Source organism: Lampris incognitus, chromosome 16, assembly GCF_029633865.1.
Source record: "Lampris incognitus isolate fLamInc1 chromosome 16, fLamInc1.hap2, whole genome shotgun sequence".
NCBI classification, from domain to species: domain Eukaryota; kingdom Metazoa; phylum Chordata; class Actinopteri; order Lampriformes; family Lampridae; genus Lampris; species Lampris incognitus.
Genome location: NC_079226.1, coordinates 22217596 through 22233913, shown reverse-complemented (window position 1 = coordinate 22233913; position 16318 = coordinate 22217596). Strand labels below are relative to the sequence as shown.

Here is a 16318-nt window from a genome sequence, read left to right as displayed (position 1 = left end):
ATTACAGTCAAGATATACAATATACGATACAATATAATAAGCTGTGCAGAAAAGAATGAACCAGTGCGCTGTTTCCTTTGGGCACCATACTTAATCCCCTTGTGAGATGATGCTGCAGCTCAGATGGCTCAGGCTGACAGAAACTGACCTGTGTTTCTCCCACAGGATCTCTGCCTATGGGGCTGCAGGAGGGAAAGGAGCTAAAAACCATAACAAGCGCTCACATGGCGTCTTTATCTCTGCAATCTTTCCTCTGGAGAAGGGAGATCTCCTTTACATACTGGTGGGCCATCAGGGAGAAGACGCATGTCCAGGGGTGAGTTGGGTGAGGAGGGCTGAAAAGGAGACGGGACGGCCTGGTGTGAGGTGGGAGGGAAAGTTGGAAGTATTGAGAGAGTTTGTCATGCCTACGATGTCATTGAGGGATATCAGTGGATGGATATCTGCCCAGAACAATGAGGAGAGATGTGGGGATGTGAAGACGTAGATGTTTCCTCATTTCTTTTACACGTACATATACCAGATGTTTTGAAGGCTGTTCCTGTTTCCCACTAAGACTTGCTTCTCCCTCTCTCGCTCTCTCTCTCTCTCTTTGTATCTCTGTGTCTCTCTCTCTTGCTGTCATTTCTCTTTACTGCTATGTAGAGAAACCCCCTCACACAAAAGATCTGCCTGGGAGAGTCGTCAGTGATCGAAGACGACCGCGGAGGGGAGGGCTCTGCAGAATGGGCCGGTGGAGGAGGCGGGGGTGGGGGAGCCACCTACATCTTTAAGGTGACAAATGGAATATGCAAGAGCTTCTTTCACACTTCCAGTGCCCCACATAAAGCTAGTTCAAAAAAATTTCACGTTTCTTAGGGTCCACATGATACAGATATGCTGGCAGCCGTGGCTCGAGCTGACTATGTGAACGTAGTGATAAGTATCAAATTCTACGGGCATTTAACCACGGTCTGCGAGTCTAATGCATGGGTGTAAACAGATGGATTATACACGAGAGGTCAGAGGGGAATCACGTGATTATTATGAAAAGAATAACACTGGACAATGAAGAGTTTGCTTCCTGAACCCTTTTGGGTGTATTTTATGAATTTTGTGCTGCTGATCACGAAAATCACCTTAAAATGTTCCTATCACATACCGTTTTGTAGACATAAGCTATTTTTGTGATTTCCCATCATATTTTAAGTCTATTAGTATATTGCCCACATACCAAGCTGTTTTGGTCAGTCCAAGCATGCCTGGGCATGCACTCAGTGTAGGTGCTATGCAAATGTTGTCTTGGGCATGCCTGGGCATGCTTAGTCAGGTTAGAGGCTGGCAGACAGGCTATAAAAGCTGCTCACACTTACAGATGCTGTTTGAACGCATGTTGATGCACATGTTCTTCAGGCAATAGCATAGTGAGTATACTTAACAATAGGATTTATTGTCTTCAGGAAGATTTAATAGAGCAGAAATGTCTCGTCAATGTTGCAACAGCTGCGATACATTCTGTTACATCTGTGGTGAGTATACGCTTAAGGCTCAAAGATGCACCATGACTGCACTTATTAAGAAAGCCTATGAGCTGTACGTCGGATGTCAAATTGGTGACCAAAAGAAACCCTGGGCTCCTCACATTTGTTGTGCAACATGTGCAGTCAACCTGAGAGCTTGGCTCAGAGGTACTTGGAAGTCAGTGCCATTTGCAGTCCCAATGATATGGCGAGAACAGAAGGATCACATGACAGACTGTTATTTCTGTCTGACCAATGTATCTGGCTTCTCTACTAAAAATAAGAAATCTATTGAATACTCCGATATTAGGGTATTCAATAGAGTATATATATATAAAAAAAAATCTACCTTCAACCATGAGACCAGTGCCACATAATGACAGTTTGCCAGTACCGAAGCCATCAGAGACATGGAGCCTAGATGAGGCAGATGAAGATGCCAGATGTGTGAACCAGATGTGGAAAACAACACTGATCCAGATGTTGACATCCATTGTCCATCTTGGGAGGAGTTATCCTCATCTGATGACACAGCCAGAATTAAGTGACCTTGTCAGGGACTTAGATTTGTCAAAAGCTAACCTAGAACTACTTCGTTCAAGATTGCAAGGATGGGGTTTGTTGTCACCAGGTACAAAAATGTCTACCTTTCAGAACCATCAAGAACATTTGACAAACTTCTTTATGCAGGTTGACAACCTCCATTTCTGCACTGGTGTTGATGGATTGTTCATGGCTTTGGGTTGTGTGCATGACCCACAACAATGGCTTTTTTTTATAGATTTCGTCAAAAGTTAGCCTGAAAGCTGTCCTGTTACACAATGGCAATGTCCACCCTTCAGTATCAATTGGCTATGCAGTACACATAAAAGAAACCTACAATAACATGGAACTGTTGTTGAAACACATACAGTACAACAATTATGACTGGAACATCTGTGGTGATCTAAAAGTATTGGCACTGCTTCTAGGAATGCAGCTTGGATATACAAAGTACTGTTGTTTCTTTTGTGAATGGGATGGCCGTGCTAAAGGGTCACATTACATTAAAAAGAACTGGCCGCTCCATTAGTATTTCATTCCAGGGCAGAAAAGTGTGGCACATAAACCACTTGTCGACCCAACAAAGCTATTTCTACCTCCTCTTCATATAAAACTCGGGTTGATGAAAATTTTTGTGAAAACAATGAACAAAGAAGGTGATGGATTTTGCTATTTGAGACAGATGTTTCCAGGAATAACTGATGCCAAGATTAAGGAAGGCATTTTTGTTGGCCCAAAAATCAGACAGGTCATCAATGACAGGGAGTTAGAAGAGTTGCTAGTGGGGCCAGAGAAAGTAACATGGAAGGCATTTAAGGATGTTGTTGAGAATTTTCTTGGCAACTACAGAGCACCAAACTACACTGAGCTGCTTGACAACATGGTTAAAGCATTCAAAACCATGAAGTGCAACATGTCATTGAAAATTCATTTTTTGCATTCACACTTGGACTTCTCCCCTGCTGATCTTGGTGCAGTCAGTGACAAACATGGTGAAAGGTTTCACCAGGACATTGCGACCATGGAAAACCGGTATCAGGGCAAATGGAATTCATCAGTGCTGGTCGACTATTGTTGGACACTGACACGAGAGGCACCAGATGCTGAGTACAAACGAAAATCAGCTGCAAAACATTTTAAGCCCAGTTGAACTAACACAATGTGTCAGAATTATTATGCGATTAAAGTGTTAAATTCAACAAAAGTTATTTTAATGTTTCTCCAAAATGCTATGTGATACAGCAAATCTGAAATTATTTTTGTGTTCAGCTTGACATTGTCTATCATAATCTCTAATTTTTTTTCAGGAAGCAAAACATTTGAAGAAAATTGTTGTCCAGTGAATTAGTCCTCATAGTAGCCAAACAGTAACATGACACATTATATTTCATTTATATTTTATTTCTATATTAACAGTATACTACCTTAGAGCCCTATGATTTCTGCAATACGGAACACACAGAATCACAGAATTGAGATAAAAGAACGGATTCAGATATGAATCCAGAAGTACAATGGAACTTGAGAATTTGGGGGATATTATTAGAACACTCGCCAACATATTAGGAATGAAAATAATTTGTCCTTAGACCATCCCTCACAGAAACTCTCACACGTTTTTGTCTGTGCATGTGAATATACAACACAGTGTGCGCACATCAGTAAATGCATATAGGGTTTTTTGTATATAATAGTGAAAAAAATGTTGAACCAACCAGCATCACAGAAGACAAAGTCAAACTAGAAGAGTGCACTCAGTAGAGTGCAGGTCCCCACCTGGTGTATCTGCCCTTCTCCGGTGCTCACACTTGGTGACAAACCACCCCTTTTTTCGCCTACCAGGAGAAGGGAAAATACAGGCACTGCTTGCATATCTCCCCTTGTCTGGTGCTCGGACTTGAGTGAAAAACCAGCTGAGTGAGGAGTTAGCACTCAAATGTGGTATAAAACAGGTTTTTCAAAGGTTTTGAATCACTGCAACCACAAGAGCCCTTGATCATACAGTTATAACTGTGCACAAAAATGATTAGGCTGACAGGCCTAGTAGTATATGAGATTGGCAGCGGTCAGATACACATACACAAGGACAGAATAACCAGTGTTTTTCCTTATAAGACTTTTGTGCAGTGCCCAAGTCGATTGAATGGAAAATATGGGGAAAAAAAGTTTTCAATATGTAGTGCTCAAGCTAAAAAATCTACCTAATAAAAACGTTTTGCCTGTCAATTTGTGGATGCACAGCCTCCTAGGAGGACACTCGAACTAATGTGATCAAGTCTAATATGAACTAGCACTTTCCAAAAAGAAAAGGCTTGCTATGCGACAATTTTGGTCTAACCCATATCCTGTCTTTTTTTTCATACTATAATAAAGCTTGGTAACCCGTTTATGCTTGCACATGCGCAACTCACATCTACGGTTGACTCAGATTGGGCAGCAACAAGAATATGCAACACTTCCTATTTTGACTGCAACCTAGAGGAAATTGTTCCTTTATAACTCGCATTTTTTGGAATATCAAAATTCATTTAATAACTTTTGATCATGTCGCTGCCCAATCTTAGAAAACAATAGATATGAGTTGAGCATACATGATCGTAAATGGTTTACCCAGCTTTATTATATTGTGAAAATAAAGAGTTCCTCCAGTTCTCCTGTGCTGAGATCAGCAGTGAATGATTTGCTGACTTATGAAATATGATAAATTTCTGGTTTACTTTGAAGACTTGTACTCCGTCGCTGCCCTATCGAAGTCAACATCTATGGCTCACATCTACATTTGTCAGATTGGGCAGCGACAGAGACCAGCGTTGGTCAAGCGAGCTAGACAATGAATGCAGAGAGGGAGCAGCGGTAGCGAGAACAAACATTTTTCAAAGGTTTTGAATCACATCAAACATGAGAGGTTCTTGATCATACAGTCATAACTGTGCACGAAAGTTTTTTTAGGCTGATAGGTCCAGTAATATGTGAGATTATCTGCAGACAGATATACGCACACATGCGCGCGTACACACACACACACGGACACACATGACCAAACACATTTGTACACTATGTACACGTTATCACCTTTTATTGTCTTGAAATCCCTTCTACCTTGTTTTTAATGCCCATTTCTGTTTTTTTTCTATTTTAATTTTTATCTCTATTTCTAATTACATTTTATCTGCTGCTGCAACAACTTGCTTTCCCAAATGGTCTCAAAAAATCCATCTAATTTTATGTAATTCATGCATCTAATCCAACGTAATATAATGTAATTTAATCTAATCTAATTTAATCTGTTATAATCTAATATGATATAATCAAATATATAATCAAATATGATATCATTTTAATTTAATTTAATCTCATCCCATTACAGCTCAGGTTTTATTCAATTTTAAGAGTTAATTTGTCTTGTTAAACCATCAAATTGTTTTTTTTTCTCTGAGTGACTCATTTACATGTAAATGCTGATGTGGCATGTTGACATGCTCCACCAAGCACATAGTGAGTGCCGTTGTTATACCCTCTTGTCAGATGGATGGTGCTGAGCTAGTTCCTCTGCTAATAGCGGCTGGTGGGGGAGGAAAGGCCTACCTAGAGGACCCAGAGTCCAGTCTGGACCAGATGCCACTGGAGCAGTATGAGAATGATACCGGAGCACCCAGCAACAATGGTCGAACAGGTGCTGCAGGTACTGTTAAGATCATAGCAATATAAAATACAATACTATCAATGTAGCATGTATGGGCAATGGTTTAAACAGGTGCATCTCAACATTTTTGATACACATTTCCTTGATCAATTATTGGAACAAGCTCACAGTCTGCAAATATTATCTCACCTGAAAAATGCATTCATTGCTGGTTTATTAGATTTATCAGATTAGAAATATTTTGAAAACTTACACATTTAAAATGATTTTTCAGATTTCATTAATTCAGCAGTAGTGCCCTAAAATCATTTTGTGACCCTATTGGAGATAAGTTGAAGTGCAAACATAAATGTAGAATTTTTCCAGCACATGGTTGTGACTGTGATGGCTCAGCATGACTCTCAACCCCTGTTGCATGTTCTGCAATCAAATTATGAGATGAGTGTTATAGAATAGAATAAGCATACAATACGGCACAAGTTGTCGGTATGATAAAATTGTTTCCTTTATCCCTAAGAATGCAGGGATTAAAGTTCTTCATTGCTACGACGGATTTCCAATAATTGATTCCAGAGAGGCCACATATGAGATCAATGCAGTGGTTCCTTTTTAGACTTGGCGCAGTGCCTAAGCATTTTTGCGCTGTGCTTAATGGTCTTTTCAGACGGTAAGTGACACTCTGCCTACCTACCCACTTGGATCCGCGGGGTTTCAGTGCGCTCCTAAATCGCTCCATGAGCAAATGCTAGGTGCTGTACGCTTGGTAACCATGGAAACTGCTTCTGTGCACTACTGTATCCCTGCTGGTACAACTTTATTTTCTTTATAGGCTATAGTAACACATATCTTCTCGAAATATTGAAAGAAAGAGTCTATGATTAAATAACGTAACTAACTCCCATATGGCAAGGATCAGTCTATCATCCATTTTGTAAGGTGACACTGTGCGTCTTGTAGGAAAAAGTTCAAGACAAATAAACTCTGGCAGCAGGCAGGCATGTACATGAGACAAGCATGACCACTACAGTTTAACAGGATTGCACCTGCTTGTCAATCCGCCTGACAGATTGCCCGCGCCTCCCGACCTGCCCGCTCACCACTCATCGAAAATAAATTACTCAAAGGTGCATCAATCGCACTCCGTCTGAAAAGACCATAAACCAAATGAACTGGGAAAACTATGCTGAGAGTTTTCTATCGCTCTGGAGAGAAAGGATACCATATTGGCCCTAATATGAAACAATATTTTTTTCTTAAACTTAGATTTTAAAAAGTGAGGGTTGTCAAGACTAGACAATTACATGTTCATTCAGTAAAACAGATACTTTTTAAATGGAGAGAGTACCAGAGTAACTACATTATTTTACAGAGTGATGCATTATGGTCTAAGCCTTAATGTTGCAAGGCTAGCGAGTGTTTGTTTATAGTGAGTCTTTCAGAGTCAGTCAGCACTGAAAGTGTTTCATCAGTCTAGTTTAACCCACATGAGTTTCTGAAGGCTGCTGTAATGTGTTTTGCTGCCACAGACGAAATAAATTCATGGTGAGTTCTTATCGTCTCCCGACATCTTTACTGTAGAAATTAACCAGGGAGAAAATCTGTCAAACAGCCAAGAATTACGTCTATCACATATGATGAGCTCAAAAAGACAGGCTGAAAAATGTTATCTGTCAGAGAAAATAATTATGAGTGAGAGGAATCGACTCGCAACAGTAATTCTGTCAGCTAGTAGTCATTTGATGGGTTAACTTGTCATGTACCAGCTTTTTCAAAATCAATGAAAAAAATTTGAATTACAAAAAAAAAAGAACATGACTTGGCCTGAAAAATTTTTTTCCTTTTTTTTTTTGCTTTAATCCCTGGGAATGTTTTTTCTCCTTGTGACTGGTGTTGATCTGGGCATCTTGAAAGATAAAATTTAGGCCCTTTAGAACATATGCTGCAGACTCAGGCATTCACGCTATGATTACAGGGTGCCTAAATGTCTGCTCTTAATGCTCAAAAGCCAATAACTCTAAGCATCTGTTGACAACTTAGGTTGTATTAAGCAATTTACAGATAAGAGTGAGACTGCTATCCTCCCTCCAACCAACCATTTGTATCTTTCTCCTTAAAACTGTAAAGTCCAGAACTGTTTTCCTCCCTGTTATACAGGACTCATTTCACTAACAGGTATGATTTGTAGTCTCCACATTGAGGATGTTAGATTAAAGCCAGGAGAGGATTAGCAAATACACACATATACAATTACACACACCCTTGTGTGTGTGTACACTGTCACACACACTCACACACACAGCTGCACTCAAATTCAGGAAGCTGTGTTTGGCCTTTGGATGCTGAGGTTCTACCAGGAATGTGGTTTTAGCTTCTTGAGAGACCTCGACCTTTCAGAGGAGGACATATATGGCTGAAAGGTCTCTCTTTGCCCATGAGATTGGCTCTTGAAATATTCTCAGTAAATCCTCCTTGACCAACACTGTCCCAATATAAACCATCTATCGGTACATCTTTTTGTAACCACCGAGGGATTGTTTAGATTAAGATCTCAGTGTATTTGTGGGAGAGATATGTGGCTCTAAGAAGTAGAGGTGTCTGTGTTTTGTGCAGGAGTGTGTGTTCATGTATATGTTTACACATTTGTGTGTTGAATTGTAGCTTTGAACCATGAAGAAGAAGCAGACTCCCTCTGGTTAACCATCATGGGAAAAGAAAAATCGTGGAATGTTATTATACAATGTCATGGAATGAAATTTAATTTAAATTAGATTGAGTACAATACCAAAAAGACTTAAGGAAACCTGCTGTATAGATGAACCACTAAGAGTTTGCTTGTTTTCCATCACCTGAATTGGCTTGGAAATCTTTTTTTTTTTTATAAATTTATTTCTGATTTTTCCGTTTCTCCCAATTTAGTAGCCAATTGATCCCTATTTTAATTCAAACACTGACCCTCGTACTGCGTGCGTTCGCCAACTGCATCTCTCCGGCCGGCAGTCTCGAAGGAGTCGCCTCGCCACTTTCGTGACAAGGTGACTCCAGGCCGAACCACTGCTTTTTTCCGACACACCCAGAGACGCATTCATGTGACGAACACAAGCCGACTCCGCCCCCCACCCGAAGACAGCGCTGCCAATATTGCCGCTTCATCGAGTCCGGCCATAGTCGGATCTGACGAGACCGGGGTGCGAACCCCGGTCCCCAGTGGGCAACTGCATCGACACAAAGCCGATGCTTAGACCGCTACACCACCGCGGACTAGAAATCTTCTTTGAATTGTACTGGAGTTTATTTGTGCTTAGAATTGCACTTTACTGTTGTTTGTATCTGCAAAGAACACACATTTAGGGACCTTGTCACCCTTACTAATCCAGAAATTTCTTGGCCTGAACTCTTATGTTTGGTCCCTACCTGTCAGACTAAACTTAAGAGTATGTCCCCGCAAAATCTACCTTCTTCTTGTACCCTCTATATATAGAGTTCCTAAGGGCTCAATCCTAGGCCTCCTCCTCTTTTTCTCTACAATAGATGACTTCGACTTATCTTGATATACTACTTCTTATGCAGTTGCTATTTCAACAATGTTAAACTGTGCTTTTCCTTTCTATCCAATGAGCTGCACTTTTGCATTTTCTACACTGACATCTCCAGTTGCAGATCAGCTTGTCACCTCAGAGTGAACTTTAATAAAAGTGAGTTAAGTGTTTCCCTGTAAACTCCTGCCCTCTTGAAGACCACTCCTTTGCAATTAACTAGTAGACCATACTGGTTCCTGCCCAGACCCCCAATACACAGGTTGTTGTTATAGAGTCAATAAAAATATTCCATATTTAAGTGCGAGCAAAATACTGAAATGTAAAAGATAAATGTAAAATGTGTATAATGTTGAGTTTATGTCTGTCTCTCTGCAAGGTGGAGGTGGGGGTTGGAAAGATAGTCCTAGTCCTTATCAAAGGGCTGGCAAGTCCCTCTTGGAGGGGGCCGACGGTGGCTCATCGTGTCTTCTGGCTTTGTCCAAGCTCAGCTGGGCCACCTTTGGTGGCTTTGGAGGTGGAGGAGGAGCATGTACAGCTGGAGGAGGTGGAGGAGGCTACAGAGGTAATGAACAACAATTTTTGTCAAAGTATAGCGTCATCATCCCTTGAAATGTGTATATTCCCTTAGCTTTTACACTGCTACTAACCCCTCACCATGCACTGTTCACTGACTATCTATTCTTCTCTTTCTGTCATTCTTTCTCTCTTCCATTCCACTAACCCTATTCATCTTTGTAAAAAGGAATATTTATTGCCTCATGTTTCAGTGCCATACTGCCTTTCACACAAGAATAAGCAGTCTCTGTCTTAGTCTCTCTCTGTAGCCTCTTAAGTCTTACCTCTGATCGTTTCATGGTGTCTCTAACAGGGGGTTTATATCAAGTTTGGAGTTGGGGTTTTGTGTCTTTATTGTTAGGGATAAAGTCATGTTCATAACATTCATAGTTGTCATAGGATTGGCTTGAATATGTAGTGTGACGGTAACGGTAAATAGTGTTGGACTGATTAAGTGCGTTTAACCAATTATCACTTTGACACTGACATCCACTCCTAGAATAAGATGAAATGAGTAACAAAGGGGGGAAAAATAGTAAAGAATCATATAGAATTGATGTGATGCCTTACCTTAGGCTCAACCAGCAAATTCTTCCTTTTGAAATCTGCTTAGCTTTTATACATTTTTAGAAAATTAAATTACTTATTCCCCTAAAAGTAAACTGTGTCATTGTTTCAAAGACATACATGCCTTCTCCAGCAAAGACATATGTAATTTTTTAAATCTGAAATTCAAGGGGGTGATGCGGCACTGACTGATGACATCACGGCAGATGGTCAGGATGGAATCTCCTTCGTCCACCCGATGGGAGAGATATTCCTGCAGCCTTTGGCAGGTAAGACTGGTACCCCAAACAATAATAAGTGACAATAATGTGTTTATTAAAGCAGTTTGTGGTTAACTGTATCCTGAGATCTTTCTGCAATCAGTTCACGGGGAACTTCAACAGATAGTAATAACTTTAACAAATAATGCTTTTGGAATATATTTCAGGTGTCATTACTAACACTGACCTTTAGATTACTTTGAAATGTGAACTCCCCTCCCCTCTTAGTCCTCCTATTTTCAAATATACAAAATAACTGATGCATCTGCACACCATATGTAAGACATTCCGATTCCTTTTCTACATCACAAACTAACTAATAAGCTAGTAATGAAACACATTGTTAGGATTTTAACTGTGTGTAAAATGTACTTGGGCTTCCAGGAGAAACACAGGCCATTCAACTTTTGTTGGCTTCTCTGAGTGACTTGTTTGTGTAATGCAATATAACATTTTTTAGGGTTTTTTGAAGGGCAATACTGCCATTCCTGCTAATACAAATATAAGTCCAAGTACTGCTAGTACTACAAATACTATAATATAGAATATTATATAGCAACACTATAATAGTAGCAATAATATCACTGCTGCCAATAAAAATAGCAATAGCAGTTACAGTTAAGGTCAAAATTATTAGCCCCCAAGGAACTATGGAACATTTCCCTAACATTCTGCCCAATGTTTCCATCATTCATAAATCTTTACATAGTAAAACATTCATCAATGTTAAGGCCCCTATTTGGTACATTTTGGAATGTAAAATAAATCTTCAGGTTTGCTTTACACTAAATGTAGTGAAAATTGAGGTGGTCAAAATTATTAGCCACCATGTGATTTTTTTGCTTTTAAAACACACTTGACCAATCAATCACCTTTCAAACCACACCTGACCAATCAATCAGCTTTCAAACTACACTTGAGCAATCAATCAGCATTGAACTTTACTTAAGGGACTCCAATGAACAGGGCTAGTGGCACTTGAACACTTGATTGAGAGGGACTACTCTTAAATTCTTGGTAAGAAGTAATTTCATCATGCCAAAAAGTAAAGAAATCAGTCTGGAACTCAGAAAGAAGCACCTCTGCCAACCTCTACACATTCTGCGTAGTCACTCCGCATTTTGAGACCAAAATGCACGACTACGAGTTGATAGTCCAAAATACGCAAAAGAGCTGCCTTTAAAATAAATGCTTGGCCGCTCTGATGGCCGAACGGAATAAACCGCCGTTCTTGCAATCCCCTCGTCATGTGGCTGGGAGGTTTCGTACCCCAGACTCACCGTAACCGGTCACGGCCAGAGCATCCACGGGGTAAGGCATTCATTAGGCCACCCTTACCCGAGGGATAGCGGGTGTAGATCGGTGTAGTGTTCGGAGACTCGTCGTTCTCCAGTGACCCCTCTGGCCCATCTGGGCGCCTGCAGCCAAGCAACCGAAAGCATTCTCCCTACGCCTGAAGGTAATGCAATCCATGCGAGGCTTCAGCGTGTAAAATAGTGAGAGCAGCCGACACAAGTTTGAAGGAAGCTGGTGTTAAGACTATCTCCTTCCTGTGGAAACGTGATCCAGGGGAGTTATTCGACAAGAGTTCAAGCCATATTGCCATTCGGTTAATCGGGTGGGATAAGGGGAAAAACTCGAAATAAATTTATGCAAAAAAAAAATGCTTGAGTGATTTTAAGCCTCCATAAAACGTTTTAGTTTATTTTGGGCTTCAAACTGATTTTTTTTTTTTTTTTACCTGATGCAAGCCTACTAACATGGTGGAACAGTCATGAATCCCAATGACAGGTGGTTTTGTTTTTTGATTTCAATATTCAATAAATAAGTGTTTTCACAATGTACTGTGTGATGTCTTTTTTTCAGCGTGTACTTTCGGTACGCATGCAAACACATAAAAAAAATTGTATGCATGCACGCAAAATGGACTACTCATTTTTATTCTTTACGGTTGGCAGGTCTGAAGAAGATAGTGGATGCTCATCTTAAGGGGGAAGGCTATACTGCCATTTGCAAGCGTTTCACAGTGTCTAGAACAGCTGTACGTTGCATCATTGCAAAGCACAAGGAGACAAATACACCCAGCTCTTCCTGGTGACACACAGTTTGACACTTTTCTTACCCCCCCCCACTCTAAAAAGTACCCTGACAATAGTCTAGAGACAAATTTGTTCTTTACAGGATACCTCATTAAATGATATTAAATCTTCATGGGAGACGGAACTGGGTGAGGAAATATCTGATGAATTATGGGTAGAAGCAATCAAAAGGGTACACACCTCCTCTATTTGTGCCCGACATGGCTTCATCCTATGCAAACTCATTCACAGGGTTCATATGTTTTGACAGGTAATGAGAATTTATTGGCTATCTCAATGCACAAAATATGTGGTGTGTCCCTGGCCAAAAAAATGTCTACACAGGTTGGTCACATAATGAAAAAGTTTGAGAACCTGTGGTATACATTGTGTTCCTCAGGCAATCAAACCAGTATGAGCCTCAGGTTGTTCTTTTTCAGTGTGTGCATCTGGGTGAATGTGTGTGAGTGCCCAAACTTTACCATGCACACTCATGCCCATGTATATATTGAGGCAGATTTGTTTGTGAGAGTGCCTGCCATCTGATTCTCATTACTTAAACAGTGGATGCAATACAAAGCCTGAATTTACATTGCTGGCAGCTGCCACCAGTCAACTAATTCCCTGCCCTACAGAACCTGTTGTCTTGGCGCCACCGTGTCTATCCATCCGCTGACATAGGACAACCGATATTTAATCAGTCTTTTCTTGCAAGTCACTGGGTTGTAGTATGTGCTGTTAGTGATCCATTATAAACACAACTCAATACCAACAGCTATATTTGATGTGACATAAGGGGAAAAAATAATGTAAATACAAACAGTGATGACAGTTGAGTTTTAGGGCCCAGCAGATTGTCAGTCCTGTTACCTTGCCATCTATTTGTTAAGTCTCTTAACTGTGTTGATGACAACAGTAACAATGCCTGTTTGGATGAGCTTTCTACCCGTTCATTTCAGATGTTATATCAAGGCATAATAGAGTAATGGGGTAGAAATGTCTTGATAACTATAGGGCCCCCCCCCTTTTCTCCCCAATTGTATCCGACCAATTACCCCACTCTTCCGAGCCATCCTGGTCTCTGCTCCACTCCCTCTGCTGATCCGGGCAGGGCTGCTGACTACCACATGCCTCCTCTGATACATGTGGAGTCTCCAGCCACTTCTTTTCACCTGACAGTGAGGAGTTTCGCCAGGGGGACATATAGCACGTGGGAGGATCGCGCTATTCCCCCCAGTTCCCCCTCCCCCCCAAACAGGCGCCCCGACCAACCAGAGGAGGCGCTAGTGCAGCGACCAGGACACACACCCACATCCGGCTTCCCACCTGCAGACATGGCCAGTTGTGTCTGTAGGGACGCCTGACCAAGCCGGAGGTAACACGGGGATTCGAACCGGGATCCCCGTGTTGGTAGGCAACAGAATAGACCGCTACTCTACCCGGACGCGATAACTATGTTTTTATGATGTCTGAAGCATATTGTCATACAGATTAGGGGCCTCAGAGGTATACACCATTGACTTATTTCCAAATGCAAAGTCTGTCGCTTGATTTTAATAATTTTTCTCTTCAAGGAAAAAAAAAATTATATGTGCGCATTTGCCTGTCTCAGTGTGTCATCTGTTCTCTTTTCTTTATTAATGGCCGATGTCCCTCCCAGCCATGGAGAGCCACGGTGAGTGTGAGATCAAGGTGCAGCTGAACTGCAGCCACTGCCAGACCCAGAGCTGTACACGAGATGAAGAAACCCACATCATCCTCTGCCTCTGCCACAATGAGGACGTTTTGGCCAGCGACAACGTGACATGTACAGGTAGCGATTTAAGTACCAGAGAAACACTAAGAATTTATGACGCACTCTTTTTTTTTTATCCTGTTAGTTTTGGATATTAGCCAGTCAATAAAATCCCAAATCCTTTTCCCAAACAGATTTCAGCATTCCAATTCAATTGGTACTCAAAGACCTTTTTCCAACTGTCTTTATCCAACACCTCCCTGCCACCCCCGTCTCCTCTCACCCTAGCAGCTCCTCAACTTGCAGCCTTAGAGGGCCAGCTGTCGCTATCGTTGATCCTGGCGGTGGTGGCGTCCACAATCGTAATCGGCATCATCCTGACCTGCGCCAGCCTGACGCTCAGTAAGAGACTCCTCCAGCTCTGTGTCCAGTCTGTGCCCTCCACCTTCCATCGGCTGTGACCTCAGCCGCACTCGCAGACATTATCAGATGACACTGACTACAGTAATGATGAACACCTTTGAGAAGTGTCGGTTTTAAAATGCCCCCGCCCCCCCATGACTGAATCACATGATCACGGCATACAAGAGAAATTAAGTGTTGCTCTTGAGTTGGACAATACCGACAGATTTAGTGAGCTCAGTACGAACAGTTTAACCGCGAGCGCTTCTTTCAGGCGGGGTTCACTTGCCACCGGCTGTACAAAAAGACTACAACTCCGACTCAGTCTTCACCTGGTTTTTGCCAGAGTGAAACACAATGGCAGATTTATAATGTGGAATTTGATAAAGAAAAGGAGAAAAAAGAAATCACAGCTAAACATCATATTGTTTACATTTTGGTTTTTGATATGTTAAAAAAAAAAGGTGAGGTCATTTTCTCATGGCATTTGCAAGGTAGGGTCTTCATAACTGCCCATCTGAATGAGAGTTGTGTGGACATTTGAAATGGCAGCAGATAAATATTCTGACTATGTATCCGACATATTTTATCAAGCATTATAAATAGGACAGGCAGAAGGAGATAGTCCAGTTTGCTCCCTCGCGTGGAAAATATATTGTTCCATAGGACGAGATGAGTGAATGAAGAAGGTTGTTTCATGAGTCAGCTCTTCTGCTCGTTTAGAAATGACTTCCATGAGAGAAACATGTTTATGACTACGTGGGAGGGGAAATCTTAACAATACGGAAAGACAGCGAGCCAAGGAAGAATATTAAGGATTGGCCTTTAATTCTATATTTATCTCAGAAAATGGACAGACAGGTTCTGTAAACCCACGGGCATTGATGTTCTAAGATGACAATCTTAGATTACAGACTTCATCGGCCATACAGAAAAGTTTTTGTGTGACGGAGAAATTATGTGACTGAATGACTTTCCCTTCACATGCTACAGATCCTAGATAAAGACACTGTGATATCATTGTGAGAGTGAGGGAGTGACAGAATCACAGAATCTCTATAGTTAGACACTCTTGATAAGAAGTCAAAGCTATTTAGCGCTTTGGGAAAACTCCCAGTTCCTATAAGGAGTCAGTAGTGACCACTTTCTGCCCTTTGTCGTATTATTCCAGGGTGTTACTGAAAACACTCTATATAACGCTTTACAACTGATTTTTGCACAAACCTAACTTGCTTAGAAAGGAATAATTAGGGAATTAACTTTTGCTGTCTTTTGTCACATTTTATTTGCTTTACTAGGCAATGGTAATGTGCTCTAGGAAACAAGGACAAGGTAGGGATAAATTAGGGCAATAGTCTATCACATGATAATATAATGATGACAGTTATACTAATGATGGTACTTTTCAACTTAGTCTTGCCAGTAAAGGAAAGTTCAGTATTATATAAAAGCTGCTATGTAATATACTGTGTTTCAAGGTGACTTAAATACTAAACATAT

The 16318-nt window shown here is 41.0% G+C and overlaps 1 protein-coding gene across 1 annotated transcript in view; it reads left to right on the top strand.

Moving 5' to 3' along the window:
• The window catches only part of ltk (leukocyte receptor tyrosine kinase), a 97219-nt gene that overhangs the window by 69408 nt on the left and 11493 nt on the right, over positions 1-16318 (top strand). The window contains exons 16-22 of the mRNA XM_056295386.1: positions 166-316; positions 646-774; positions 5568-5724; positions 9598-9783; positions 10514-10612; positions 14342-14494; positions 14705-14818. Of these exons, the coding sequence (XP_056151361.1) occupies positions 166-316; positions 646-774; positions 5568-5724; positions 9598-9783; positions 10514-10612; positions 14342-14494; positions 14705-14818 (989 nt within the window). The remainder of the gene's footprint in view (positions 1-165; positions 317-645; positions 775-5567; positions 5725-9597; positions 9784-10513; positions 10613-14341; positions 14495-14704; positions 14819-16318) is intronic.